This window comes from Aethalodelphis obliquidens, unplaced genomic scaffold (assembly GCF_003676395.1).
Source record: "Aethalodelphis obliquidens isolate GAN/ISIS:26980383/991018 unplaced genomic scaffold, ASM367639v1 scaffold52, whole genome shotgun sequence".
Taxonomy (NCBI): Eukaryota; Metazoa; Chordata; class Mammalia; order Artiodactyla; family Delphinidae; genus Aethalodelphis; species Aethalodelphis obliquidens.
In genome coordinates, this window is record NW_020837996.1 from 15,321,673 (window position 1) to 15,349,187 (window position 27,515).

Sequence of the window (27,515 nt, forward strand, 5' to 3'; positions counted from 1 at the left end):
AATGTGTTCACAGAACTGTGTAAATCATCACCCCAAACAATTTTAGAACATTTTTATCACTCCAGAAAGGAACCCTGTATCCATCGGCAGTCACTTCCAATTTCCTACCAATCCCCTTCCCCTAGCCCTATGCATGTCAGTCTTTTTTCTGTCTTTATGGATTGGCTTATTCTGGACATTTCGTATACATTGAATTGTATAGTATGTGATCCTTTGTGCCTAGCTTCTTTCACTTAGCATGTTTTCAAGGTTCATCCATGTTGTAGCATGTATCATTACTTCATTTTACTGTCCAGATCATATTTTGTTGTATGAATATAACACATTTTGTTTATCCATTCATCCATTGATGGACATTTGAGTTGTTTCTGCTACTTGGCTGATACGAATGAACATTTGTGGGTTTTGTGTAGGTGTCCTTTTTGTGTGGGGGGTGCATATACCTTGGAGTGGAATTGCTGGATCATATAGTATCTATGTTTAAACTTTTGGGGAACTACCAGACTATTTTCTAAAGTGGCTGCACTATTACATTTCCACCAGCAGTGTATGAGTGTTCCAGTTTCACCACATCCTTGCTAATACTTGTTGATATCTGTCTTTTTCAGTATAGCCATCATAGTAAGCGTGGAGAGATATTTCATTGAGCTTTTGATTTGCATTTCTCTGGTGGCTAGTGATGTTGAGCATGTTTTCACGTGTTCATTAACCATTTGTAAGTTTTCCTTGGAGAAATGTTTATTCAGATCCTTTGCCCATTATTTAATTGGGTTGTCTTTTTTAAAAAATTGAGTTGTAGGAATTCTTTATATATTCTAGATACAAGTGCCTTCTCAGTTAAATGATTTGCAAATATTTTCCAGCAGTCACTCCAGTCTAGTTATATCAAGGTAGAGTGTAGTATGATCCTGAGAAGGAAAATCAATACTTGGATAATTTAAATAATTAATTTGATACGTCAAAAATTGGCTGTAGAAAAAGACATTTGCAAGTATTCCTTATATTGAAAGTTTCATAAACTCTTGAAAAGCTGGGTCTCTCTTTGCTTTAATTCATGTACAGGCGTACCTTGTTTTATTGGGGTTCGCTTTGATTTGCAGATATTGCAGTTTTTTTTACAAATTGAAGGTTTGTGGCAACCCTGCATCAAACAAGTCCATCAGTACCATTTTTCTTTCTTTATTTTTTTTTAAGAAGATGTTGGGGGTAGGAGTTTATTAATTAATTAATTTATTTTTGCTGTGTTGGGTCTTCGTTTCTGTGCGAGGGCTTTCTCTAGTTGCGGCAAGCGGAGGCCACTCTTCATCGCAGTGCGTGGGCCTCTCACTATTCGTGGCCTCTCTTGTTGTGGAGCACGGGCTCCAGACGCACAGGCTCAGTTAGTTGTGGCTCACGGGCGTAGTTGCTCCGTGGCATGTGGGATCCTCTCAGACCAGGGCTCGAGCCCATGTCCCCTGCATTAGCAGGCAGATTCTCAACCACTGCACCACCAGGGAAGCCCCAGTGCCAATTTTCTAACAGCATTTGCTCATGCTTCATGATTCTGTCACATTTTGGTAATTCTTGCAGTGTTTCAAACTTTTTCATTATTATATTTGTTATGGTGATCTATGATCAGTGACCTTTGATGTTACTATTGTAATTATTTTAGGTCACCACAAACTGCACCCATATAAGATGGCAAACTTAAGAAAATGCTCTGTGTTCTGACTGTTCCACTGACTGACCTTTTCCCATCTCTCTCCCTCTTCTTGGTCCTCCGTATTCCCTGAGACACAATAATATTGAAATTAGGCCAGTTAATAACCCTACAGTGGTCTCTTAAGTGTTCAAGTAAAGGAAGCGTCATGTGTCTCACTTTAAATCAAAAGCTAGAAATTATTAAACTTAATGAGGAAGGCATGTCGAAAGCTGAGATAGGCTGAAAGCTAGGCCTCTTGTGCCAAACACTTAGCCCAGTTGTGAATATAAAGGAAGGGTTCTTGAGGGAAATTAAAGTGCTACTTCAGTGAACACATGAATGATAAGAAAGCTAAACAGCTTTATTGCTGATATGGAGAAAGTTTTAGTGGTCTGGAGAGAAGATCAAACCAGCCACAACATTCCCTTAAACCAAAGCCTAATCCAGAGCACGGCCCTAATTCTCTTCAATTCCCTGAAGGCTGAGAGAGGTGAGGAAGCTGCCCAAGAAAAGTTTGAGGCTAGCAGATGTTGGTTCATGAGGTTTAAGGAAAGAAACCATCTTCATCACATAAAAGTACAAGGTTAAGCAGCAAGTACTGATGTAGAAGCTGCAAAAAGTTATCCAGAAGATCTAGCTAAAATCATTAATGAAGGTGGCTACACTTAACAGATTTTCAGTGTAGACAACGCAGTGTTATATTTATAAGGAAGAAGATGCAGTCTAGAACTTTTATACCTAGAGAGGTCAGTGGCTTCAAAGCTTCAAGTGACAGGCTGACTTTATTAGGGGCTAATGCAGCTGGTGACTTTAAGTTGAAGCCGATGCTCATTGACCATTATGAAAACCCTAGGACCCTTAAGAATTATGCTAAAATCTACTCTGCCAGTGTTCTATAAATGGAATAACAAAACCTGGATGACAGCATGGTTTACTGAATATTTTAAGCCCACTGTTGAGACCTACTGCTCAGAAAAAGATTCCTTTCAAAATATTACTGATCATTGGCAATGCATTTGGTTGCCTAAGAGCTCTGTCAGAGATATATAACAAAATTGAATGTTTTCATGCCTGCTGATATAACATCCTTTCTGCAGCCCATGGATCAAGGAGTAATTTTGATTTTGATCTTCAAGACTTATTTAAGAAATATATTTCATAAGGCTGTAGCTGCTGAAGATAGTGATTCCTCTGATGGATCTGGGCAAAGTAAATTGAAAACCTTTTGGAAGGAATTCACCATTCTACATGCCAGTAAGAACATTTGTGATTCATGGGAAGAAGTCAAAATATCAACATTAACAAGAGTTTGGAGGATGATTCCAGCCTCATGGATGACTTTGAGGGGTTTAAGTCTTCAGTGGATGTAGTCACTACAGCTGTGGTAGAAATAGCAAGATAACTAGAATTAGAAGTTGAGCCTACAGATGTGACTGAATTGCTGGAATCTAACAACAAAAACTGAAGCACTGTAGCTTCCTATGAATGAGCAAAGAAAGTGGTTTCTTGAGACGGAATCTACTCCTGGTGAAGATGCTGTGAAGAGTATTGAAATGACAACAAAGGATTTAGAATATTATATATTACATAAACTTAATTGATAAAGCAGCAACAGGGTTTGAGAGAATTGATTTTAATTTTGAAAGAAGTTCTACAGGCTTCCCTGGTGGCACAGTGGTTGGGAGTCCGCCTGCCGATGCAGGGGACGCGGGTTCGTGCCCCGGTCCGAGAGGATCCCGCATGCTGCGGAGCGGCTGGGCCCGTGAGCCATGGCCGCTGGGCTTGCGCGTCCGGAGCCTGTGCTCCGCAACAGGGGAGGCCGCGGCAGTGAGAGGTCCGCGTACCGAAAAAAAAAAAAGTTCTACTGCCGGTAAAATGCTATCAAACAGCATTGCATGCTACAGAGAAATCCTTCATGAAAGGAAGACTCAGTGTGGAACACTTCATTCTTGTCTTTTTTTTTTTAACATCTTTATTGGAGTATAATTGCTTTACAATGTTGGGTTAGTTTCTGCTGTATAACAAAGTGAATCAGCTGTACATATATGTGTATCCCCATATCCCCTCCCTCTTGCTCTCCCTCCCACCCTGCCAATCCCACCGCTCTAGGTGGTCACAAAGCACGGAGCTGGTCTCCCTGTGCTATGCGTCTGCTTCCCACTAGCTATCTGTTTTACATTTGGTAGTGTATGTATGTCAGTGCTACTCTCTCACTTCATCCCAGCTTCCCCTTCCCCCACCCAGTGCCCTCAAGGCTGTTCTCTACATCTGCGTCTTTATTCCTGCCCTGCCATTAGATTGATCAGTAGCACTTTCTGAAATTCCATACATATGCGTTAGCATGCAGTATTTGTTTTTCTCTTTCTGACTTACTTCATTCTGTGTGACAGATTCTAGGTCCATCCACCTCACTACAAATAACTCAATTTCATTTCATTTTATGGCTAAGTAATATTCCATTGTATATATGTGCCACGTCTTCTTTATCCAGTCATCTATTGATGGACACTTACGTTGCTTCCATGTCCTGGCTATTGTAAGTAGAGCTGCAGTGAACATTGTGGTACATGACTCTTTTTGAATTATGGTTTCTCAGGGTATATGCCCAGTAGTGGGATTGCTGGGTCATATGGTAGTTCTATTTTCAGTTTCTTCGGGAACCTCCATAGTGGCTGTATCAATTTACATTGCCACCAACAGTGCAAGAGGATTCCCTTTTCTCCACACCTTCTCCAGCATTTATTGTTTGTAGATTTTTTAATGATGCCCATTCTTACCGGCATGAGGTGATACCTCATTGTAGTTTTGATTTGCATTTCTCTGATGATTAGTGATGTTGAGCATCCTTTCATGTGTTTGATGGCAATCTGTATATCTTTGGAGAAATGTCTGTTTAGGTCTTCTGCCCATTTTTGGATGGGATTGTTTGTTTTGTCGATATTGAGCTGCATGAGCGGCTTGTGTATTTTGGAGATTAACCCTTTGTCAGTTGCTTTGTTTGCAAATATTTTCTCTGATTCTGAGGGTTGTCTTTTCATCTTGTTTATGGTTTCCTTTGCTGTGCAAAAGCTTTAAAGTTTCATTAGGTCCCATTTATTTATTTTTGTTTTTATTTCCATTTCTCTAGGAGATGGGTCAAAAGGATCTTGCTGTGATTTATGTCATAGAATGTTCTGCCTATGTTTTCCTCTAAGAGTTTTATAGTGTCTGGCCTTACATTTAGGTCTTTCATCCATTTTGAATTTATTTTTGTGTATGGTGTTAGGGAGTCTTCTAATTTCATTCTTTTACATACAGGTGTCCAGTTTCCCAGTACCACTTATTGAAGAGATTGTCTTTTCTCCATTGTATATTCTTGCCTTCTTTATCAAAGATAAGGTGACCATATGTGTGTGGGTTTATTTCTGGGCTTTCTATCCTGTTGATCTATGTTTCTGTTTTTGTGCCAGTACTGTACTGTCTTGATTGCTGTAGCTTTGTAGTATAGTCTGAAGTCAGGGAGCCTGATTCCTCCAACTCTGTTTTTCTTTCTCAAGATTGCTTTGGCTGTTCGGGGTCTTTTGTGTTTCCATACAAATTGTGAAATTTTTTGTTCTAGTTCTGTGAAAAATGCTGTTGGTAGTTTGATAGGGATTGCATTGAATCTGTAGATTGCTTTGGGTGGTATAGTCATTTTCACAATGTAGATTCTTCCAATCCAAGAACATGGTATATCTCTCCATCTGTTTGTATCATCTTTAATTTCTTTCATCAGTGTCTTCTAGTTTTCTGCATACAGGTCTTTTGTCTCCTTAGATAGGTTTATTCGTAGGTATTTTATTCTTTTTGTTGCAGTGGTAAATGGGAGTGTTTCCTTAATTTCTCTTTCAGATTTTCCATCATTAGTGTATAGGAATACAAGAGATTTCTGTGCATTAATTTTGTATCCTGCTGCTTGACCAAATTTATTGATTAGCTCTAGTAGTTTTCTGGTTGCATCTTTAGGATTCTTTATGCATAGTATCATGTCATCTGCAAACAGTGACAGTTTTACTTCTTTTCTGATTTGGATTCCTTTTATTTTTTTTTCTTCCCTGATTGCTGTGGCTAAAACTTCGAAAATTATGTTGAATAATAGTGGTGAGAGTGGGCAACCTTGTCTTGTTCCTTATCTTAGTGGAAACGGTTTCAGTTTTTCACCCTTGAGAACGATGTTGGCTGTGGGCTTGTCATATATGGCCTTTATTATGTTGAGGTAAGTTCCCTCTATGCCTACTTTCTGGAGAGTTTTTCTCGTAAATTGGTGTTGAATTTTTTCGAAAGCTTTTTCTTCATCTATTGAGATGACCATATAGTTTTTCTCCTTCAATTTGTTAATATGGTGTATCACATTGATTGATTTGCGTATATTGAAGAATCCTTGCATTCCTGGGGTAAACCCCACTTGATCATGGTGTATGACCCTTTTAATGTGCTGTTGGGTTCTGTTTGCTAGTATTTTGTTGAGGATTTTGGCATCGATGTTCATCAGTGATATTGGCCTGTAGTTTTCTTTTTTTGTGACGTGTTTGTCTGGTTTTGGTAATAGGGTGATGGTGGCCTTGCAGAATGAGTTTGGGAGTGTTCCTCCCTCTGCTATATTTTGGAAGAGTTTGAGAAAGATAGGTGTTAGCTCTTCTCTAAATGTTTGATAGAATTTGACTGTGAAGCCATCTGGTCCTGGGCTTTTGTTTGTTGGAAGATTTTTAATCACAGTCTCAGTTTTCAGTGCTTGTGATTGTTCTGTTTATATTTCCTGTTTCTTCCTGATTGATTCTCGGAAGGTTGTGCTTTTCTAAGAATTTGTCCATTTCTTCCAGGTTGTCCGTTTTATTGGCATAGAGTTGCTTGTAGTAATCTCTCATGACCCTTTGTATTTCTGCAGTGTCAGTTGTTACTTCTTTTTCATTTATAATTCTGTTGATTTGAGTCTTTCCCTTTTTTTCTTGATGAGTCTGGTTTCTCAATTTTGTTTATCTTCTCAAAGAACCAGCTTTTAGTTTTATTGATCTTTGCTATTGTTTCCTTCATCTCTTTTTCATTTATTTCTGATCTGGTGTTTATGGTTTCTTTCCTTCTGCTTTCTTTTTTGTTCTTCTTTTTTCTCTAATTGCTTTAGCTGTAATGTTAGGTTGTTTATTTGAGATTTTTCTTGTTTCTTGAGGTAAGATTGTATTGCTATAAACTTCCCTCTTAGAACTGCTTTTGCTGCATCCCATAGGTGTTGGGTCATCGTGTTTTCAGTTTCATTTTTTCTAGGTATTTTTTGATTTCCTCAGTGATCTCTTGGTTATTTAGTAGTGTATTGCTTAGCCTCCATGTGTTTGTATTTTTTACAGATTTTTTTTCCTGAAATTGATATTTAGTCTCACAGCTCTGTGGTCGGAAAAGATACCTGACACGATTTCAGTTTTCTTACATGTAGCAAGACTTGATTTGTGACCCAAGATGTGATCTGTCCTGGAGAATGTTCCATGACCACTTGAGAAGTGTATTCTGTTGTTTTTGGATAGAATGTCCTATAAATATCAATTAAGTCCATCTTATTTAATGTGTCATTTAACGCTTGTGTTTCCTTATTTATTTTGATTTTGGATGATCTGTCGTTTGGTGAAAGTGGGGTGTTAAATGTTAAAGTCCTCTACTATTATTGTGTTACTGTCAATTTCCCCTTTTATGGCTGTTAGCATTTGCCATATGTATTGAGGTGCTCCTCTGTTGAGTGCATATTTACAATTGTTATATCTTCTTCTTGGATCGATCTCTTGATCATTATGTAGTGTCCTTTTTCTCTTATAATCGTCTTTATTTTAAAGTCTGTTTTGTCTGATATGAGAATTACTACTCAAGCTTTCTTTTGATTTCCATTTTTTCAGTCTATATATGTCCCTACGTCTGTAGTGGGTCTCTTGTAGACAGCATATGTATGGATCTTGTTTTTGTATCCATTCAACCAGTCTGTGTCTTTTGGTTGGAGAATTTAATCCCTTTACATTTAAGGTAATAATTGATATGTATGTTCCTATTACCACTTTCTTAATTGTTTTGGGTTTGTTATTGTAGGTCTTTTTCTTCTCTTATGTTTCCTGCCTAGAGAAGTTCCATTAGCATTTATTATAAAACTGGTTTGGTGGTGCTAAAGGCTCTTAGCCTTTGCTTGTCTGTAAAGGTTTAATTTCTCTGTTGAATCTGAATGAGATCCTTGCTGGGTAGAGCAATCTTGGTTGTAGGTTTTTCCCTTTCATCACTTGAAATATGTCCTGCCACTCCTTTCTGGCTTGCAGAGTTTGTGCTGAAAGATCAGCTCTTAACCTTACGGGGATTCCCTTGTATGGTATTTGTTGCTTTTCTGTTGCTGCTTTTAATATTTTTTCTTCGTATTTAATTTTTGATAGTTTGAGTAATATGTGTCTTTGCATGTTTCTCCTTGGATTTGTCCTGTATGGGACTCTCTGTGCTTCCTGGACTTTAGTTTGTTTGTTTTCTTTCCTGTATTAAGCAAGTTTTCAACTGTCATCTCTTCAAATATTTTCTCAGTCCCTTTCTTTTTCTCTTCTTCTTCTGGAACCCCTATAATTTGAATGTTGATGCGTTTACTGTTGTCCTAGAGGTCTCTGAGACTGTCCTCAGTTCTTTTCATTCTTTTTTTTACTCTGCTCTGCAGTAGGTATTTCCAGTATTTTATCTTCCTGATCACTTATCCATTCTTCTGCCTCAGTTATTCTCCTATTGATTCCTTCTAGAGGATTTTTAATTTCATTTATTGTGTGGTTCATCATTGTTTGTTTGCTCTTTTGTTCTTCTAGGTCCTTGTTAAACGTTTCTTGTATGTTCTCCATTCTATTTCCAAGATTTTGGATCATCTTTACTATCATTACGTGAATTCTTTTTCAGGTCGACTGCCTATTTCCTCTTCATTTGTGAGGTCTGGTGGGTTTTTACCTTGCTCCTTCATCTGCTGCATATTTCTCTGTTTTCTCATTTTGCTTATCTTACTGTGTTTGGAGTCTCCTTTTCACAGGCTGCAGGTTCGTAGTTCCTGTTGTTTTTGGTGTCTGTCCCCAGTGGCTAAGGTTGGTTCAGTGGGTTGTGTAGGCTTCCTGGTGGATGGGACTAGTGCCTGTGTTCTGGTGGATGAGGCTGGATGTTGTCTGTCTGGTGGGCAGGACCACGTCCACTGGTGTGTTTTGGGATGTCTGTGAACTTATTATGATTTTAGGCAGCCTCTTTGCTAATGGTTTGGGTTGTGTTCCTGTCTTGCTAGTTGTTTGGCTTGGGGTGTCCAGCACTGGACTTCTCTGGTCTTTGAGTGGAGCTGGGTCTTAGCGTTGAGACAGAGATCTCTGGGAGAGCTCTTGCCGATTGATATTACGTGGGGTCAGGAGGTCCCTGGTGGACCAATGTCCTGAACTTGGCTCTCCCACCTCAGAGGCTCAGGCCTGAGTCGCGGCTGGAGCACCAAGATCCTGTCAGCCACACGGCTCAGAAGAAAAGGGAGAAAAAAATAAAATAAAATAAAGTTATTGAAATAAAAAATAAGTAAATATTATTAAAATTTAAAAAGTAATTTTAAAATAAGAGAGCTGCCAAACGAATAAACAAGTCCACCAGTGATAATAAGCACTAAAAACTATACTAAGATAAGCATAAAAATCAGAAACTAGTCTGTCACATACAGCAAACCCCAAGTCTACAGTTGCTCCTAAAGTCCACGGCCTCAATTTTGGGAAGATTCCTTGTCTATTTAGGTATTCCGCAGATGCAGGGTACCTCAGGTTGTTTGTGGAGATTTAATCCACTGATCCTGAGGCTGCTGGGAGAGATTTCCCTTTCTCTTCTTTCTTTGCACAGCTCCTGGGGTTCAGCTTTGAATTTGGCCCCACTCTGTGTGTAGGTTGCCCTCTAGTGTCTGTTCTTTGCCCAGGCAGGAGGGGGTTAAAGGAGCGGCTGATTAGGGGGCTCTGGCTCACTCAGGTTGGGAGGAGGGAGGGCTACGGTAGTTATAATTGGAATGTGGGGCAAGCCAGCGTGATGTTGCACCAGCCTGAGGCGCGCCATGCATTCTCCCGGGGAAGTTGTCCCTGGATCACGGGACCCTGGCAGTTGTGGGCTGCACAGGCTCCCAGGAGGGGAGGTGTGGATAGTGACCTGTGCTTGCACACAGGCTTTTTGGTGGCTGCAGCAGCAGCCTTAGCATTTCATGCCTGTCTCTGGTGTCCACGCTGATAGTCGTGGCTCATGCTGTTCTCTGGAGCTCATTTAGGCGGTGCTGTGAATCCCCTCTCCTCGTGCACCCCGAAACAATGGTCTCTTGCCTCTTAGGCAGTTCCAGACTTTTTCCCAGACTCCCTCCCAGCTAACTGTGGTGCACTAGCCCCCTTCAGGGTGTGTTCAGGCAGCCAACCCCAGTCCTCTCCCTGGGATCCGACCTCCAAAGCCCGAGCCTCAGCTCCCAGCCTGGTCGGCACCGATCCTCTGTGCGGGAATCTCTCCACTTTGCCATCTGCACCCCTCTTGCTGTGTCCTCCTCCGTGGCTCCAAAGCTTCCCCACCACCCTTACCCCAGTCTTCGCTCGCGAAGGGGCTTTGTAGTGTGTGGAACCCTTTCCTCCTTCACGGCTCCCTCCCACTGGTGCAGGTCCTGTCCCTATTCTTCTGTCTCTGTTTTTTCTTTTGCCGTACCCAGGTACTTGGGGAGTTTCTTGCCTTTTGGGAAGTCAGAGGTCTTCTGCCAGCATTCAGTAGGTGTTCTGTAGGAGCTGTTCCACATGTAGATATAGTTTGATGTATTTGTGGGGTGGAAGGTGATCTCCACGTCTTACTCCTCCGCCATCTTGAAGGTCCTCCATCCATTGTTGTCTTATTTTAAGAAATCGCCACAGCCACCCCAACCTTCAGCAACCACCACCCGATCAGTCAGCAGCCATCAACCTTGAGGCAAGACCCTCCACCAGCAAAAAGATTATGACTCGCTGAAGGCTCAACTGATGGTTAGCTTTTATTTAGCAACAAAGTATTTTTAAATTATAAGGTACGTACTTTTTTTTAAGACGTCATGCTATTGGACACTTAGTAGACTACAGTATAGTGTAAACGTAACTCTTATATGCACTGGGAAACCAAAAAATTCATGTGATTTGCTCTGTTGTGGTATTCACTTTATTGTGGTGGTCTGGAACTGAACCCCCAGTATCTCCAAGGTATGCCTTTACTCATATAATGAAGCTGCTTCTCCTTAAGTGAATAAAAACTAGTTTAGAATATGTTTATAAAATGGGTATAACTTGCATTTCACAAGAATTAAACTTTAGAAAATCCATGGGCACAGCTCAGTATGAACATTTAATATTAATATTCTAATTGAACTCATTAGAATTTGATAAATGTCAGGTTCTTTAATACTTAAAATTCTAAACTATGCTTTTCATTTTGAGTGATCTAAGGAATGTATTTTACAGCGTCAACCCTACTTTAAAATTGAGACAATCCAGAACTACAGGGAAAAAAAGAGAAATTGTACAAAGTGACATGACCATTACTGTGAGAGTGTTTTCATGGTTTACATCCACAGTTAAGTGTTTTTCTCTAAAATTTTAAACTTCATTATTCTTAAATGCCTTGTGTTATTGTTAGGTTTATGAACCAATGTATCAATTTTGTACATGTATGACTTAAGAGCCCATGGGTCTCAAATGATAAAAGTGTACTCTTTTTCATCCTTGTCTTGGGTGTGTAACTATGATTTCAAATGTAAAACTTTCCCAAGAGTTACTTATGTGTCAATACAGATAACTAGGTCTCCATTTTATGAAAGCTTGTGTAATTCAAAGCTATAGATGAGGGGTTGTCTCTTTTGGAACTGTTAGCATTTTGGGCTGTGTCATTCTTTGCTATGGAGCAGTTGTGTGCATTACAGGATGTTAACAACACCCTGTCTCTGCTAACAGATTGCAGAATACCCCTTCCGCACAATTGTGAAACCAGAAAGTATCACTAATTGCCAAACGTTGTCACCCGGGGAACAAGATTTTTTCATTTCAGAACTGTTGTTAGATAAAGGAATTGTAAAATGAATTTTATCATTATACACTCAACTCCTAATTTTGACAGGAATAAAATTGGTCCATTTCAGTGTCAGATATGTTCTCTTCTTTTGAACATTATCAGATCAAGGCACTAAATATTTAGTAGGTGGTCAGAAAGAAGCTGAAGAGAGAAAATAGGGTGGCCGTGTGGCAGAGAAGATTTAAATGATGAAACTGGGTAGATGAACTGTTCTATTGCTAGTACAATGCTTAGGGTGTGGTAGGTACTCAAATCCCGGTGTTTGAACATCTCGGAATTCCCTAGTGGCCCAGTGGTTAGGACTCTGCACTTTCTGGTTGGGGAACTAAGATCCTGCATGCTGCACTGTGCGGCCCAAAAAAAAAAAAATCTCATTATCTGGGATCTCTTAAATTGAGCAGTGCCTTTTTTTCGCACATATTGCGAAAGATAACTTGGAGGGCTCACCACTTTGTTCTGTGTACAAATAGATTAGGTTTCTTTGGAATTAATATTGTTTGAAAGCTTTAAGTGGCCAGAATGTACAGATTGTTCCTAGGTTGTTCAGTGACGCAGCCAGGTTGCTTGAGAGACTTAGAAATAAAGGTCTTTAATCAGCTGATGAATTGATAAGCTCCTAGATTTTGTTGTTATTTATTTTTTTATAACTTGTATACTTCTCTTTATAGCAAGAGTTTTTCCTATTGTAAGCTATCCTTGGGGCTCTTTTTATACATCTTACACATTCCTTATGCCCCCAAATAGTTGCAACAACAGGAAAGTAGCCTACCACAAGGGGTGTAGAGAAGTGGATTTTCAAAGTGTTCAGTTTACTGGTGCTCAGCGTTAATTGTTAGCATTGCACAGATTGCACAAGTGAGAAAAGAGGTTTAAGAAGGGGAAGATTTTATTCAGTTACAAGCAGAATGCAGGAATTCTTGTTTCTGACTAACTTAATGCATTCTACTCTTTAAATCTAAATTTAAAAATTCTGATACTGCTTTTGAACATTCCATCTGATTCAGTCTTAAAATAGGTATAAAATTCTGTTAAAAATAGAATTTCATGGCTGTTGCCTCAGAATAAATTTTGGCCTAAAATGACTCATGGAATTTTGGATAATTCTTTCTCTGGATTCTTCTTATTTAGGCTTACTGTCTTGTTTTTTACTGTTGTAAGTGACCCACTCTGTTGAACTGAGTAACCAAGAGTTTTCATTGCCAGCATGAGATTCCCTGAAGTTGTACATCACTTAGATATAGAGATCTTTGTTAATGTTGCCAGTTTTTTTTTTTTTTTTCACCAGTTTTTCTGTATAGTTTGGGAGGCAGTGCTCAGATTCTTCTCTCAGAAGAGACAGGTAAGTAGTGGCTGCTTGGCAAGACGAGTAGTTTAGCCTCCACCAAAGCCACTGCCCTGGCTCTGGCAAGCCAAGCTCGGCCAACCCAAAGGGACTGCAGGCCTTCTGGGTCTGGCTGTCTTTACTGAGGTGGGGCCTATTGGTGAGTCAGCCAAACAGAGAAATTCTGAAGACTGTCTTGAGAGATAGGAGTTGAGCAAAGGGGAGAGGGTCTGAGGTGCCTAGGAAAGATGTTAATTTCTTTGGTAGGGTGATTGATGCAATGACAGGTCGGGCAGTCCTGGGAGAGGCTGCAGCATTGAGAGAGAGCTGTTCATAGGGTCTTAGAAGAGGGCAGAGTGGGAGAGTTAGTGGGCAGAAACTGCTTAAACTCAGGGTGTTGTCATTGTGGCCTAAAGGTTGGTGATTATTCTGGAATGTAGTCGTCCCTTAGTGTCCTATAATCTCAACAAACCACAGAGTAATGAAACATGGAAAGAGAAAAAGAACTAAAAAGAAAATCATAAAAAGAATTAGAAAGTTAAGAGGAAACTTTAAAAACAACAACAACAGGGCTTCCCTGGTGGCGCAGTGGTTGAGAGTCCGCCTGCCACCTGCAGCCTGCTGATGCAGGGGACACGGGTTCGTGCCCCGGTCCGGGAAGATCCCACATGCCGCGGAGTGGCTGGGCCCCGTGAGCCACGGCCGCTGAGCCTGAGTGTCTGGAGCCTGTGCTCCGCAACGGGAGAGGCCACAACAGTGAGAGACCGCGTACCGCAAAAACAACAACAACAACAACAACAAAACCACCAAAGAAACATAGGGTAGGATAAAAGAAAAGGAAATAGTTGCATTAAACCCTTTAAAATAACCCTATGAAATAGAATGAGAGGTAAAATAAGTGATATTTAAAATAAAAAGACAGAAAAAACTAGCTAAATGGAAAAATATGAATCTAGAAATGAAGATAATAGAAGATAATTTTTAAATAGAGTTGTGAATATAAAAATAAAAATTTAAAAGACCATTACAGCATTCTGTATTTTTTTCTTACAGCATTTGTCACAATTGTAATTTAATAATGGTTAGCATGAGTATTTGTTTAATGTATGTCTCCTCTCCTGGTTTGTAAGCTTCATCCTAACAGCAACTGTGTCTTTCTTGTCTACCGCAGTATTTTCAGGGCCTAGCAGTGTGCTAGCAACATAGGTATACGGCAGATTCTTTTTGAGTTAGAATAAAAAAGTATAGAAAATATTAATTTTCCTTAGAAGTTTTGTTATGTGAAATTAGAATTTAAGGTAAGGGACTAAAGAAAAAGAGGCTTTTAAAAAGAGGGTAAGCTGAAGTAGGCTAGGAAATAATACAAAACAATTAGCAAATGTCTCAGCAATAATAAATTCTTGATAATGTTGAGTTTCCTGAGTTTCTTATGAAACATCAGTAATATGATGACAAAAGCAAATGTGAGAGAAAATAAGACAGGGAACCCAACTCTGTCATCTCCTCCCCTCACCCCTCTCTGTGAGAGAGCTCCTGGGACTGAGGTCCTTTTGGTCCATCTTTTGGCTTTTCCCCTTGGAGGTAGTGCTCTTGTAGGCCCCCCTTTTTTACTGAGGTGAAATTCACATAACAAAATTAACCTTTTAAAGCGAACAGTTCATATAGTACGTTCATAATGTTGTATAACCGTCACCATTATCTAATTCCATTTTCATCACCCCAGAATGAAACCTGCAACCCTTAAATAGTTGTTTCCATTCCCCCTCCCCCCATCCCGTGGCAAACACCAACCTGCCTTTTGTCTTTATGGGTTGTCCCTGGCCTCTTTTTACTTTTTAATTTAATTTTTTTAAAGTCTTTATTGGATTTGTTACAATATTGCTTCAGTTTTATGTTTTGGTCCTTCAGCCGCTAGGAATGTGGGATCTTAGCTCTCTGACCCAGGATCAGACCTGCACGCCCTGCATTGGAAGGCGAAGTCTTAACCACTGGACTGCCAGGGAAGTCCCACGTGGCCTCTCTTTAAACTGGATCTATTTGAGAGGGATGTGCTATGGCCAAAAAGAAATTATTTGGCTTTAAAGGCCTAGGTAGTACTGGGACTCAGAGCTACATCTCTTTAAAATATAAATTTATTTCTTTAATAGCATTTTCAAAGACTTCGTAAGCGTACATGGTAGTTATGTGTCTATTTTATTTTAAACTTCATAATTCTCTTAATTCTTTAGCTTTCTATCTTAAAGCTATATAAAATACAATAATTACATTGACGGTTACCTATACTACTCTAGTAATCAGATATTTATATATAATTTGCACGTGTAGCGTTTGTGTCTCTCTACATTAAAACAGGATTTCAACCACTGACCTTCTGGAGTGGGTAATTCTTTGTTGTGGGGGCTGTTCTGTGCACTGTAGAATGTTTTAGCAACATCTTGGCTTAGGTGCCAGTAGCACCCCTCCACCCTTCCAAGCTGTGACAACTAAAAATGTCTCCAGACATTGCAGACTATCCCTTCAGGGGCAAAATCACCCCTGGTTGACAGCCACTGCATTAGAATCATTCCCCTTGAGAATTTGGCTTTCTCTTTACTAGAAAGAGACTTTATTTGTTAAAAATAATCCTCCTAGAGTTATAGAGGAGAATTGCAAAATCACCCAAGAAGCTTAGTCATTCATTGGTTTTTATAATTGTTCCCAAAACTGCTTTAAATTTTTATTTTAGTTTTTAATGTTGATTTTTGGCAATACTCTCCTTGCTGATTATGTAAAGGTCATTTCTTGTTTGGCTATGTTATGCTGAAGGAATTCAACTTGATTGCCTAATAGGAAGTAATTTCATGGAAAAAGTAAATACAGCCATCTGAGTTTTTCAGAAATACTTGAAACATTAAAACTATTAAAGTACAGTGAATAAAGCATTCAGCAATTGAAGAAAAGGAGAATTTTTTTTAACACAAACTTTCCTACTTTGATGTCAGAAGAACTTAAGACAACCATGTTCTACTATTACCACTGAACTTATTGATAATAAAGTAAATTCTCCCTTTTTGTGCTTCCTGCCTCTGCCCTAAAAGTTCTGTTTTCTCAGAGTGTAAAGACTCTTTGGCCAATACTTAAATCTTGTTATTTCTCAGTGATCAATGTTAAATGAATTAAATTTTAAAAGGAATATTTGATTTGATTTAAAATTTATCTCAAAATAAGTTTGTAGCCTACAAAATATTATAATTCTAATTATAGATTCCCTGTAGACTTGAAAGTGACAGTTTTTAAGGATTGTCCTGCTACAAGCTAGTTTGCTAGCTAGTTTGTGATTTTACCTGTAACTAGTTAAGTAAAACTTTGGGGAAAAGAAGATGGGAGGGATGATGGAAGCTAGTCAAAAGAGGGGAAATTCAATGTAATAGTATTAGGTGTTATCAGTTAAGTAGTAGGGTTGAGAGATGGCATCTCAACTGGCTTTTTCCTGGGCATAAATTATTTAATAAGGTCGTGGGAAGAAAGAAAATCCCACAAAGTAGAGCCTTGGCTGCTTCTCTGCATAGTAAAATTCAGTTTCAGTAAATTCTCTTTCCAGTGCATGGACGAAGGAGATGAAGGCCATCCCTCTATAATTTTTTGTACCTAAAGTTTTCCTTAGTATAGATGTGGATAGAGGTGTTATTAACATAATATGCTTTTTATAAGAATGCTGTGCTATAGCAGCTTCTATCTCCCATATGTGCTTGGAATGTATCTAATACATTCTTATCATTTTACTTATTTAGGGACTACGTTAGGAGTGAACTGGAGTCCGCCTATGAAGGACCAATGTATTTAGAACCTCTCTCCATGAATCGGTTTACCACAGCCTTAATAGGTAAGTATTATAAAAGAATTAAAAGTGTACGTAGGAACCAACCAATCTTAATTACTATTTTCTAAAATTGGTTCATACTTAATACAAAAAACTGGAAAACTCAAAAGTTATTCATGATGACTTTCAAAACATAGCCATTGTTAAATGTTAGTCTTTTTCTTTCATACATAGGTGTTTCTTATTTTACATGTTTATGATCACATATAGCCTGTAGTTGCTTGTGTTTTTTTAAGGGTAATGTAAGTATTTGGGAAGATTAATTTTAAAATAAAGCTAATAATTACTTTGTAAGATTAAAATGAAATACGTAATGTCTTAGTATTGTTTACTGTTGTTGAAAGCCATTATCCTATAGTCAAAAATAAAGTGCCAGAAACATCAAGAACTTGAGACATGATTGAAATATTCAGGTAGCAGAATGCTTAAAACAGAAGTGTTGGCTAGGACCCCAAAACAATATAGATACAGTCCAAAGTGAAATACTAGACCCTACCATGCCAAAGTTGCAAAAAACAAAGTGAGAGAAAACCTCTCACTGTTGTGGCCTCTCCCGTTGCGGAGCACAGGCTCTGGACGCGCAGGCTCAGCGGCCATGGCTCACGGGCCCAGCCGCTCCGCGGCATGTGGGATCTTCCCGGACCAGGACACGAACCCATGTCCCCTGCATCGGCAGGCGGACTCTGAACCACTGCGCCACCAGGGAAGCCCATAGTATGTAATTCTTAAATTCACCCATGTAGAGGGTGTTAAGAGGTTGAATGTTGGGATTTGAAGGAGGATTTCTTTAGGGAGCTGTTTTCTCTAAAATACCTGCTGGGCCCTTCTCATTTAGAGAATTTAGTGGTAGACCATTTGGAGACACATATTTTTTTGTGGCTTAGTGGGGATACTACAGACTGGTGTCCAACCTAGGCCTGCAATATCTAAAGCTACACCATCCAAAACAAGCCACATGTGGCTTGTGAGCCCTTGAAATGTGACTAGTCCAAATTAAAATATACTGTCGTGTAAAACACATCCAATTTCTCAAACGTAGTACAAAAACGATGTAGACTGTCTTGTTAATTTTTTAATATAGATTGAATGTCTATGTGATAATATTTGGGAAATATTAGATTAAATAAAATATATTATTAATTAATTTTAATTTTTTTTTACCTTTATAAAATGATGCTACCAGAATATTAAACATTATATATATGGCTTGTATTATAATTCTAGTCTGATATAAAGGCCAGCACTGGGCTGGCTGGCTGGCTGTTGAGTTTCTGACCGTGGAGTGAAAATGTCTTGAGAGGTTCTCCTGTATCATCTAATCTGTGTAGGCAAAGGATGTTAGTTTACTATGGACTAGATGAGGGCCCCAAGAGTCAATGGAATTTTCTTAGGTCCTCCCAAGATGGCCCTTAAAAAGGATGAGAAGACTCCAACAGGGATTGAATTTAAGGAGCTGAGGAAAGAACCAAAAACAGCCAGAGGAGGGTACATAACAAGCATCAAGGGTACTGCAGATGAGAGATCCACAGTGATGGGAACAATCAGAAGAATCCTTAAAAGTGCCCAGGAGAAAGGAGATCCATTTTAAATACGCCAACTGTAGGGAGCACCAATACCATACCATTGTAAGAACATAGTTCAGTAAGAATTTTCTACTTCCCTCCCTCTCCTTCCCTGCCTGCTTCAGTCGTGAGTAAGTCAGGAAAAGTGTGAGATTGTGCTGGCAGAGAAAGAGGAAGAAGATTGCCTTAACCTCTCTACTCCCTCTCACAATTGCAGGTTTTCTGTTATGCCGTAGGAGGCCTCAGCTGGAATAAAGGAAAACCCTCAACTTTAAATCAGTTTCAAAGTTTTGTTTGTTATTAGATTGAGATTAGATTAGATTAGATTAGATTGTATCACCTGTGCTAGATTAGAAAAGGTGTGGGACTTGCCTTAGGGGCAGGAGAACACTCAGTTCACAGAGTGGCTTTTAAGACAGTAGGACACAAATAATGTTGCTTTATGGCTATATCCCATGAATTGGTATATTCAGTAGTGGTGACATCCAAGTATGAAAATATTTGCTAGGTTAGAAAACTCATAAAGTGTTCTCTTTTATTCTATAATGGACGCAATTTAGTATAAATCTGTATATTTCCTTAAATTTTTCCTATCAGTGGTTATGATAGTGTGTTTACTCAACTAAGATTCAATTAATTGGAAATAAAACAAAATCCGTAAACTATTAAGTAGCAATTTTCTTTAGACTTTGATTTTAAAGTAACTTTCTACTCCTTTTCTTCCATTTCACTAATGAACTTTTAATGAAAAATTAAGTAATTTGAATATGCCATCATAGGATTACAGACTTCTTGGAGATAGTTCTTACAGTGGAATTCTGAAATCCAAAGAGTACATTGTGATTTTGATTTATTCAGAATTGTCAGTTGGAATAGGCATGTCAAGTTAAACAACTTCCTTTTCTCCTGGAGCTATAGGAAAGATTTCCACTAACAGTATGACTCCTTCCTTCTTTCACCTAAATAAGAGGAGTAGTCTTCTCTTAAAGAGAATCACAGCATATGAGTCATAGTCTTCTGTGAAAGAAGATAAATTAAATGAAGCCTGTAACCCCAGAGCTGAACACCGAATGTGCTGTCCTAGACTTATGGGAATTTTCAGAGCTTAAAGGAAGTTTACAGCATGCTGAACAAGGAAATTTTTTTTTTTTAAGAAGAAAAAAGAGAATTTTATTTGAGCCAAACTGACGATTATAACACAGGGAGCAGATTCTCAGAAAGCTCTGAGAATTTGAAAAAGGAAATTTAAATATCATAGCTATGAGTACAGTGAAAGTAAGACATACCAGAATGAAAATTCCTAATCATTCCTAATATTAAAGCATTTCCTCTGAGTATTTTATTTCTTTCAGAGTTTTAGCTAATTTTTTAATCAAAGAAATATACTTACTTTTAAAACTCAAGAAATACCACAATTTTATGATGAAAATCGGTTTTCTCCTGTACCACGCCTCTCTACTCTCAGGTATCATTCCGCAGAGGCCTTTCTCCTTTCAACTCACCTAACTTTTCCCTGCTGTTTTCTCTTTTATCCCCTTCTGGAAATTCTCTTAATTGGTAAGGTTCCTCCCACATTGAGCCCCTAATTTTCTTACTCTTCCATTTTCCTTTTTCTCTCTCTCTGTCTCTCTCTTTGTCTTACTTTCTGAGATTTCCCAACTTTATCGTACAACCCTTTTGTTGTTATATATTTTAATATCCTGGAGTTTGTTTTCTTTTTATTGTGACAGTCTTTTAAATTTCTTAGATATATTATTTACTTTGAAGCTTTCTTTTTTTTTTTTATGGTACGTGGGCCTCTCACTGCTGTGGCCTCTCCCGTTGCGGAGCACAGGCTCAGTGGCCGTGGCTCACGGGCCCAGCTACTCCACAGCATATGGGATCCTCCCGGACCGGGGCACGAACCCGTGTCCCCTGCATCGGCAGGCGGACTCTCAACCACTGCGCCACCGGGGAAGCCCCTGAAGCTTTCTTTTGTTCCTTGCGTTCTCTCCATTTGTTTTGGTCTTTGCCTTACCTGGGACAGCAGTATTTCTTAAGCCTGGATTAGAATCACCTGGTTATATTACATAAAAAATTATAAATACTGATGCCTAGACCCCATATGAGGCTGATAAACTGTAAGTTTTACTTAAATATCCTTGTGTGATCATTTGTATTAAAGTGAGTTATTAAGTTGTCGATTGGAATCTCTTTAAGGCTTACCAACGGGTATGTTTCACATTTGGTGTCAAGTGCGACTGGCTGTTTTTGGGGGGACCCCTAAGTGTGTGTATTTGTAGGTCTTTTCACTTGGACTTGGGTCAGTTTCCCCAAAGAAGAATCTTTCTGTCTCCTGTAGGGGAGGCTAGTGTCAGTGACAAGAGCTGGGTGGCAATAAACATGGCAGCAGTGTTTGGAGATCTAGAGTGATCTCATCCTTCTGGGTGCAGACTTTTATTTTAATCTCCGTTTTTCATTTGGGCACTGCACCTCACCTCTGCCCTGAGCTGTGCACAGTGCCCAGGAGCCTATTTCAGCCTTTCTGGAGAGCAAAATTCAGTCTTCTTCTCAGGGTGGGGAAAGAGTAGTGGCCTGATAGTTGTTTTCTAGCCCCTAAGATTTTGTTGACTTATCTTACTAGGTGGCCTCTTCTCAGTTTTCTTTTTCTATTTCTTTCTTTTTTTTTTTTTCTGAGGGTAGAAAGTGAGATTTATTGAGTACACTGCGGGGGAGACCAAGAGGGGGTCTACGCTGGGGGAGAGAAACTGGGCTTCTTTTATGGTCCCCTCTGGTCACCCTTGGGTTAATGTTCCACCTGTTTGGTGGTTAGGGCTGGGTGTGTCATAGCTCTATCTGCCTGGAATGCCAACTGCTTGTGACTACTGATAATTTCCCGTTGGGGGGAGAGTGCATTTGTCTTATCTTAAAAGGACCGCCCCAGCCTAAGATGGCTGTTCTTTTGTTAAGCTCTACATTTCCCCCTTGTCAGATCAGCAGAGTCAAATCATTGACATCTGGGCAACGACATCATCTTGGGCTACTTCCTGCTGAGAAAGGGTGACATTGGGTCCCAGTTGGCTTTGCTGGTCGGCTGTGGGGCTGTGGGATTCTGTGTGAATAGAAATTTTGGGAGGCCTGTTTGAGAGTAGTCAACTGTATTGATTCTAGAGGTTGGAATCCTTGTCTTGTCACCATTTGTAGCTTGATGGAATGAAGTTGGTTTTGTAGTAACTTGTTTGACGTACTTGGTGACGTTGGTGGATCAGGATGCAAAGAGAAAAGAGGATCTCACAGTGTGCCTGGATTTGCCCCAGACGAGCTGCCGCTGCCGAATGCACCAGGTGTTAGAAGTGAGGAGTCCCAAAGCTAGGCCCAAAGGACACTACCACCCCATCGGGCAGGGACAGTCAGTCGATATGGGACTGGGCTTTAGGTCCGCCAGAGAGTCAGGATGTGCAATCCCTGGTCTCCAGGGACCTTAGACCATCGGCAGTGTTGAAGAGGAGAAAAGACTTTCCAGAATGTAGCCCTTGGGGTGACAGTGAGTCGGAGCCCGTCTGGAGACCTTGGGTCCCGCTGAGCAATAACCCTGGCCGGGGACCTTCAATTGCCCCAAGTCATTAGGCCGATCACTACTATTGGAAGACTGATTAGAAAAGGCAGACAGAGGCATTCCCTGTATGGGCCACCAAAATGCTGTGGAATGTGGTGATGGGGCTGGCAATGTGGGTGGTAAAAGAATTCACCGAGCCAGAAGTGAGGGTAGAAAGCGAGATCTATTGAGTACACTGCAAGGGAGCAGAGGGTGAGAGCAAGCTGTGGGGGAGGGGATCTGCCTCAGTTTTCTTTATTATTAGGTGTTTTTCTCTTTCTTAATGCCTTTATGAATGTTTTTCATGTGATTTGAATATCAGTTCTTTAAAGGCTAAAATTAGTACTTTGTGGGAAAAAATACCACATATGTTACATACAGTGTAGTAGATTGTTAATAAATTTTCAGCTTTGTATAAAAATAGTTGCAGTTTTTTAATTCTTCTGACAATAATATGGATAGAACACAAATTAGAATCTAAAAATATTGTTTTGCTTTTCATTGGCAAGAAGGAAGAGAATTTGACTGATTCCTAAATTAATTTGGAAGATGACATGTTCAAGAATTTCTAAGAAATTCTGAGAGGAGCAATAAGAGGAGACTTGTCCAGTCAGTGAAAAGGAATAGTGGGCACTGTCATCAGAGTAGAGCACTGAAAAAAATTAGCAAGTTCTGACACAGACACAAAATACACAGAAGATTCTGAAGTATACCAAAGTGGCATTTCAAATTAATGAGAAAAGAATTGGATGATTCCAATAGCTAGTTTTGAGACAACTGACTACACATCTGGAAAAACAAACATAGGTCTTTACTTTTTACCTTATTCTAAAATAATTTCCATATATATTAATTTTTAAATTAAAGAAAATATAGGTGATTACATGTATGATCTTGAGTAGGGGGAGCCATATAATTAACCATGGCACCAGAAGTAGAAACCATTAAGGAAAAGATTGATAGGTTTGACTCTTTATAATACAAACTTCTATACTATGAGAGAAAAAGTTATTAAAATACTCAAATGACAGATTGGGAAAATAGAATCATATGATAAAGGAGGTTAATATCTTGATCAAACAACAGAAGGCTACATATCCTAGTAAAAGAATAGACAAAGAATGTGAACAAACGTTTTGCCAAATAATTGCAAATGCGTTTACATGTTGATTGGACAAAAAGTTCGTTTGCGTTTTTCTGTAAGGTTACGGAAAAACCTGAACGAACTTTTTGGCCAACCCATTACTTATTGGTAATGTTCAGTGCTACTGGTAAACGACAAAATACAAATTTAACAAAAACTTAGAAAATATTCCTTGCCCTTCCCTTTCTTAAATTATTTTCACTGTTGACAGGTAGGTGAGAAAATGGGCACCCCTGTACACTGTGTGTTTTGTGTCTGTAGGGCAATTGACAGTATGTGTTAAAAGCCTTAAAAAATGTTTCTTCTGACTCAGTAATCCCACTTATAGGAATTTAGGCTAAGAAAATATTAGGAAATGTGCTCCAAGTAGTTTATACAATGATGTCATAAATGTACAGGCTTATTCATAACAAAGCATTTTATAATTATGAAACATTTGAAAATAGCCAAATGCTAATATTGTCATGTGCATTCAGTTTTTTAACTAAAAAAAACAACAAAAGCCTTTATTTATTTATTTGAGAGATATATGCATAATATGTATTAAATGAAAAAAGTTGATTGTGTGTATGCTATAATCTCCTTTATATAAAACATTTGTGTATATTCACATGCATAGAATAAATCTGAAAAGGTAACAATATGAATAACTTTGAGCACTGCCTAAGTTTTAGATAAAATGCTAAGGCTTTACGTGCAATACCTTATTTAATGAACACGACATTAACAGTGCTACCTTTGGGTGACAGGATTGTAGGAGATTGAGGCTTCTTTTTCCTTTTTCCTTCTCTGTATTTCCTAACTTTTCTATAATCATGCATAATCCTCTGTGAGAAGAATTTGTTGTTTAAACTTCTCAGTTTTAACTTCTCATTATTGAGTCATTTGGGAAGGCTTGCATGGTCCTGTAGAAACAATTAAAGATTGAAAACCTCAGAATAAATCTTGTCACAGCATGATCTTGGACAAGTAACTGTATCTCTTGGATTTTATACTTTCACCTCTAGAGGAGAACAGTTAAATATTGAGGGCCTTTGTAAAAGGAGCTAAATATATTTAGTTGTAACTGAATTCTTTTTTGAATGAGACATTTTAAAAAATTGCCATATTATATATGCCATCTGGAATGTGATGAAGACCAGTGGATATTTGTGCTGCTTCTTTTAAGTTAGTCCTAGGGAATGGGTGCCCAAAATTCACAGAACATGTAATTTTGGTCAGATGAAATTAAAATTTGATTTAAAATATTATCTAAGAGATCCTAACTAAACTCCTTCAAAAGCTGTGTCATCATCCTTTTCAACAGTGTTTTGTTTTTATTTTGTGATTACCAAATCTCGAAATTAAATATGTTCTCCCCCCCATTTTAGGTCAGTTGGTGGTGTGTACTTTATGCTCCTGTGTCATGAAAACGAAGCAGATTTGGCTCTTTTCAGCTCACATGCTTCCTCTCCTAGCACGCCTCTGCCTTGTTCCTCTGGAGACAATTGTTATCATCAACAAATTTGCTATGATTTTTACTGGATTGGAAGTTCTTTATTTTCTTGGGTCTAACCTTCTAGTACCTTATAACCTTGCCAAGTCTGCATACAGAGAGTTGGTTCAGGTAAGACTGTGTAGATAAAATTCTACATAAATATTAAGTATATTAAAGATTTAGTTCACTTTATTTCACAGTCATGGTCATGGTAACATTATGTTTGACAGTTTCAAAATAGTAACTGTTTTCAACCTAATTAGGAGCATCTGAGATTCTTTATTAAGTTCTATTGAGAGGCAGTAAAGTGAAGTAAGTGCTTCTCCAGAAGCAGATGGTCTGGGTTCTCACTCTGATGCTGCTGTTTACCAGCTGTGTAACCTGGGGTTAGTCACTTAAGTTTACTTATCTGTAAAATGGAGCTAATAATAACTGTTGTACTTAACGCATAGGGTAGCCGTGAGATTTGAATGAGTTCAGTGCCAGGTAGATGATATTCAGTGTTAACTATGATAACAAAGACAAGAATGATGTAGAATTGAATACCTAGAGGTCAAATCCTGTTTTTTTCCTGATTATAGCCCTACTGTGAGTACAGTTTTTTCCTTACGTTTGTTTAATAGACTGAGAAGTTAAATAGTTCTGGGCTATGGTATGACAGATTTCATTTAGATGTGGTGCTTGGACTGATTTTGCCAACATAACGTGCTTCTGTCTCTCCTACTTTTATCAGCCTTTGCTCTCAAACAGATTATTTCCAGACACAAACAGTAGGTATTGAGGAGATAAATAGTTCATTTGATTTAATCAGTGAATTTCAGTATATAAAATAGGTCTTAAAACTGACATTGGTATAAAGAGAGTATTAAAATGGGCATTCTCTCCTAGCTCTTTACTGTGTGCGTGACCCTAAGGTACAGGAAGCTTTCAGATTGGTCAAACTGATACTACTAAATGAATCCTTTCCTTGTTGTTATTGTTGTGGCCCCAGGGGCAGATTTTCCCAGAAAAATTTCCTAAGCTCTTGGCCTTACCCTGATTCTACTGATTTCTTCATCTTACATAATGATTAACTTGAGCAACTTTCTTGAAAGTAGATCTTCAGAAGAAGATGAAGTTATTTTCATACTCTCATCGAACAGTTTCTTCGTGGGGAAGGGTTGTTGTATGCAGGGTCAGAATGATGAATTTATGTATTTTTTATTTGAATTCAATCTTGTGGAACTACCCTGGTTTGTAAGAAGTGGTAGATATTCAGTAAATATTACTTGGATACTGTTTATTTAGTTACCATAAGGACAAAGCCTCCGTTTTTCAGTGTCATGTTTACCTTCTTGGTTGCCATAAGGTTCTTGTAGCACAAGGTGTTGCAGTTGAAAATAAAGTATAGGTTATGAAATTCGCGACCTGGAAAGAATTGGATAGACAAGAAGTGGAAACTGTCAGGTATTTTAGTGGTCTTTTCCTTGAATGGAAAGAAGGAAAAGTACTCTACCTCTCAGTGATTAGTTTGCTGCTAATAGTAATTTTGCAGCTAGCTGGACAATTTCCTTTTTCTTGCAATATTTTCTAGTTGGGAAAAAATGGGGGTTAATCATGACTCAGTTTTAGAAAAAATATTTGATTTACAGATGAAAAAATGTAAATTTAGAATAAGCTACAAGTCAGTGTATTTTTATTTAAGGTCTTTATAGTTTTTGAAAAATTCTGGTGTCACACCGAGCATTCCGGCAAGACCAATTGGCTGCTTAGGTTAGAGCTTGTAACCTACTTGGCAGAACCTTGTTGTGTTACCAGGGTCCAGTCCCTGGCTTAGTAACTCCAGAAACTTGGTTACAGCTGTACTCCTAGGCTGAATCAGATTATGAGAATTAATTCCTCCTAATCAGTCTCATAAGGAATTGTTTTATAAACTAGACAGCTAATTTATTGACTTATAGTAGTTTAATAAACTTTTTTTAGGTGTACCTTTTTCTCTGGTGTTAATACACTTGGCAAACCAAATCATTTGAGAAATGTTGCTTGATAAATACACAGTAGGAGCAAGGGGAAGTGATTTGTCTGAGGGAAAAGACTTCCTGTCTTTGCTCCATCATAAACTTCTCCAATGATTATTCTGTCTTCCATCAAACTACTTCTCATCTGTGACCTTCCTGAATAAACTGGAAAATTCTTTTATATTTCCCTTCCTCCTAGCCCCTCAAGCAGTATTGCATTGTTCATGCTAGTCCTGATCATTTTGATTAGACATGAGTAAGTTTACCAAGGCTCCTCACACTCCCTTGACGTAGTTTAACTCTGACTGTGACTTTATTTTGACATTATCCCTGAACTCTTAGGGCAGTTTACTGTTGCCATTTGATGAATGTGTGTCAACAGTTAATAATAATTCAAAGTCAGAAAATTAACAAAGACATGCTAATTCCTACTTGTATGTATAGAGCTAACTTTGAAGGAATTTAGTTGAAATAATCTTGCAAGAAAAGAAAAGCTACTCAGTTTTTCTCTTTCAGTACTTTAGGTTAAACTCTTTTGTGTTTAAATGTGTTTATTGAAGTGATACAAGGTGTTTTCCTAAAGTCCTATTTTCTTACTCAGGTAGTGGAGGTATATGGCCTTCTAGCCTTGGGGATGTCCCTGTGGAATCAGCTGGTAGTCCCTGTACTGTTCATGGTTTTCTGGCTCGTCTTATTTGCTCTTCAGATTTACTCCTATTTCAGTACTCGGGATCAGCCTGCATCACGAGAGAGGCTTCTTTTCCTTTTCCTCACAAGGTAATTAATAAGAGTATACGATACTATATATAACCCTAGG

The 27,515-nt window shown here is 38.6% G+C and overlaps 1 protein-coding gene across 5 annotated transcripts in view; it reads left to right on the plus strand.

The window, feature by feature from the left end:
- RNF145 (ring finger protein 145) overlaps positions 1-27,515 on the plus strand; it is a 65,326-nt gene that overhangs the window by 19,085 nt on the left and 18,726 nt on the right. For 2 of the 5 annotated variants that reach the window (XM_027084412.1, XM_027084416.1), the window contains exons 4-6: positions 16,856-16,947; positions 24,595-24,830; positions 27,300-27,475. In XM_027084412.1, coding sequence (XP_026940213.1) covers positions 16,856-16,947; positions 24,595-24,830; positions 27,300-27,475 — 504 coding nt within the window. Of the gene's footprint in view, positions 1-10,569; positions 10,731-11,157; positions 11,270-16,855; positions 16,948-24,594; positions 24,831-27,299; positions 27,476-27,515 lie in introns of all 5 variants that reach the window. The other 3 variants (XM_027084413.1, XM_027084415.1, XM_027084414.1) reach the window with 3 other exon arrangements.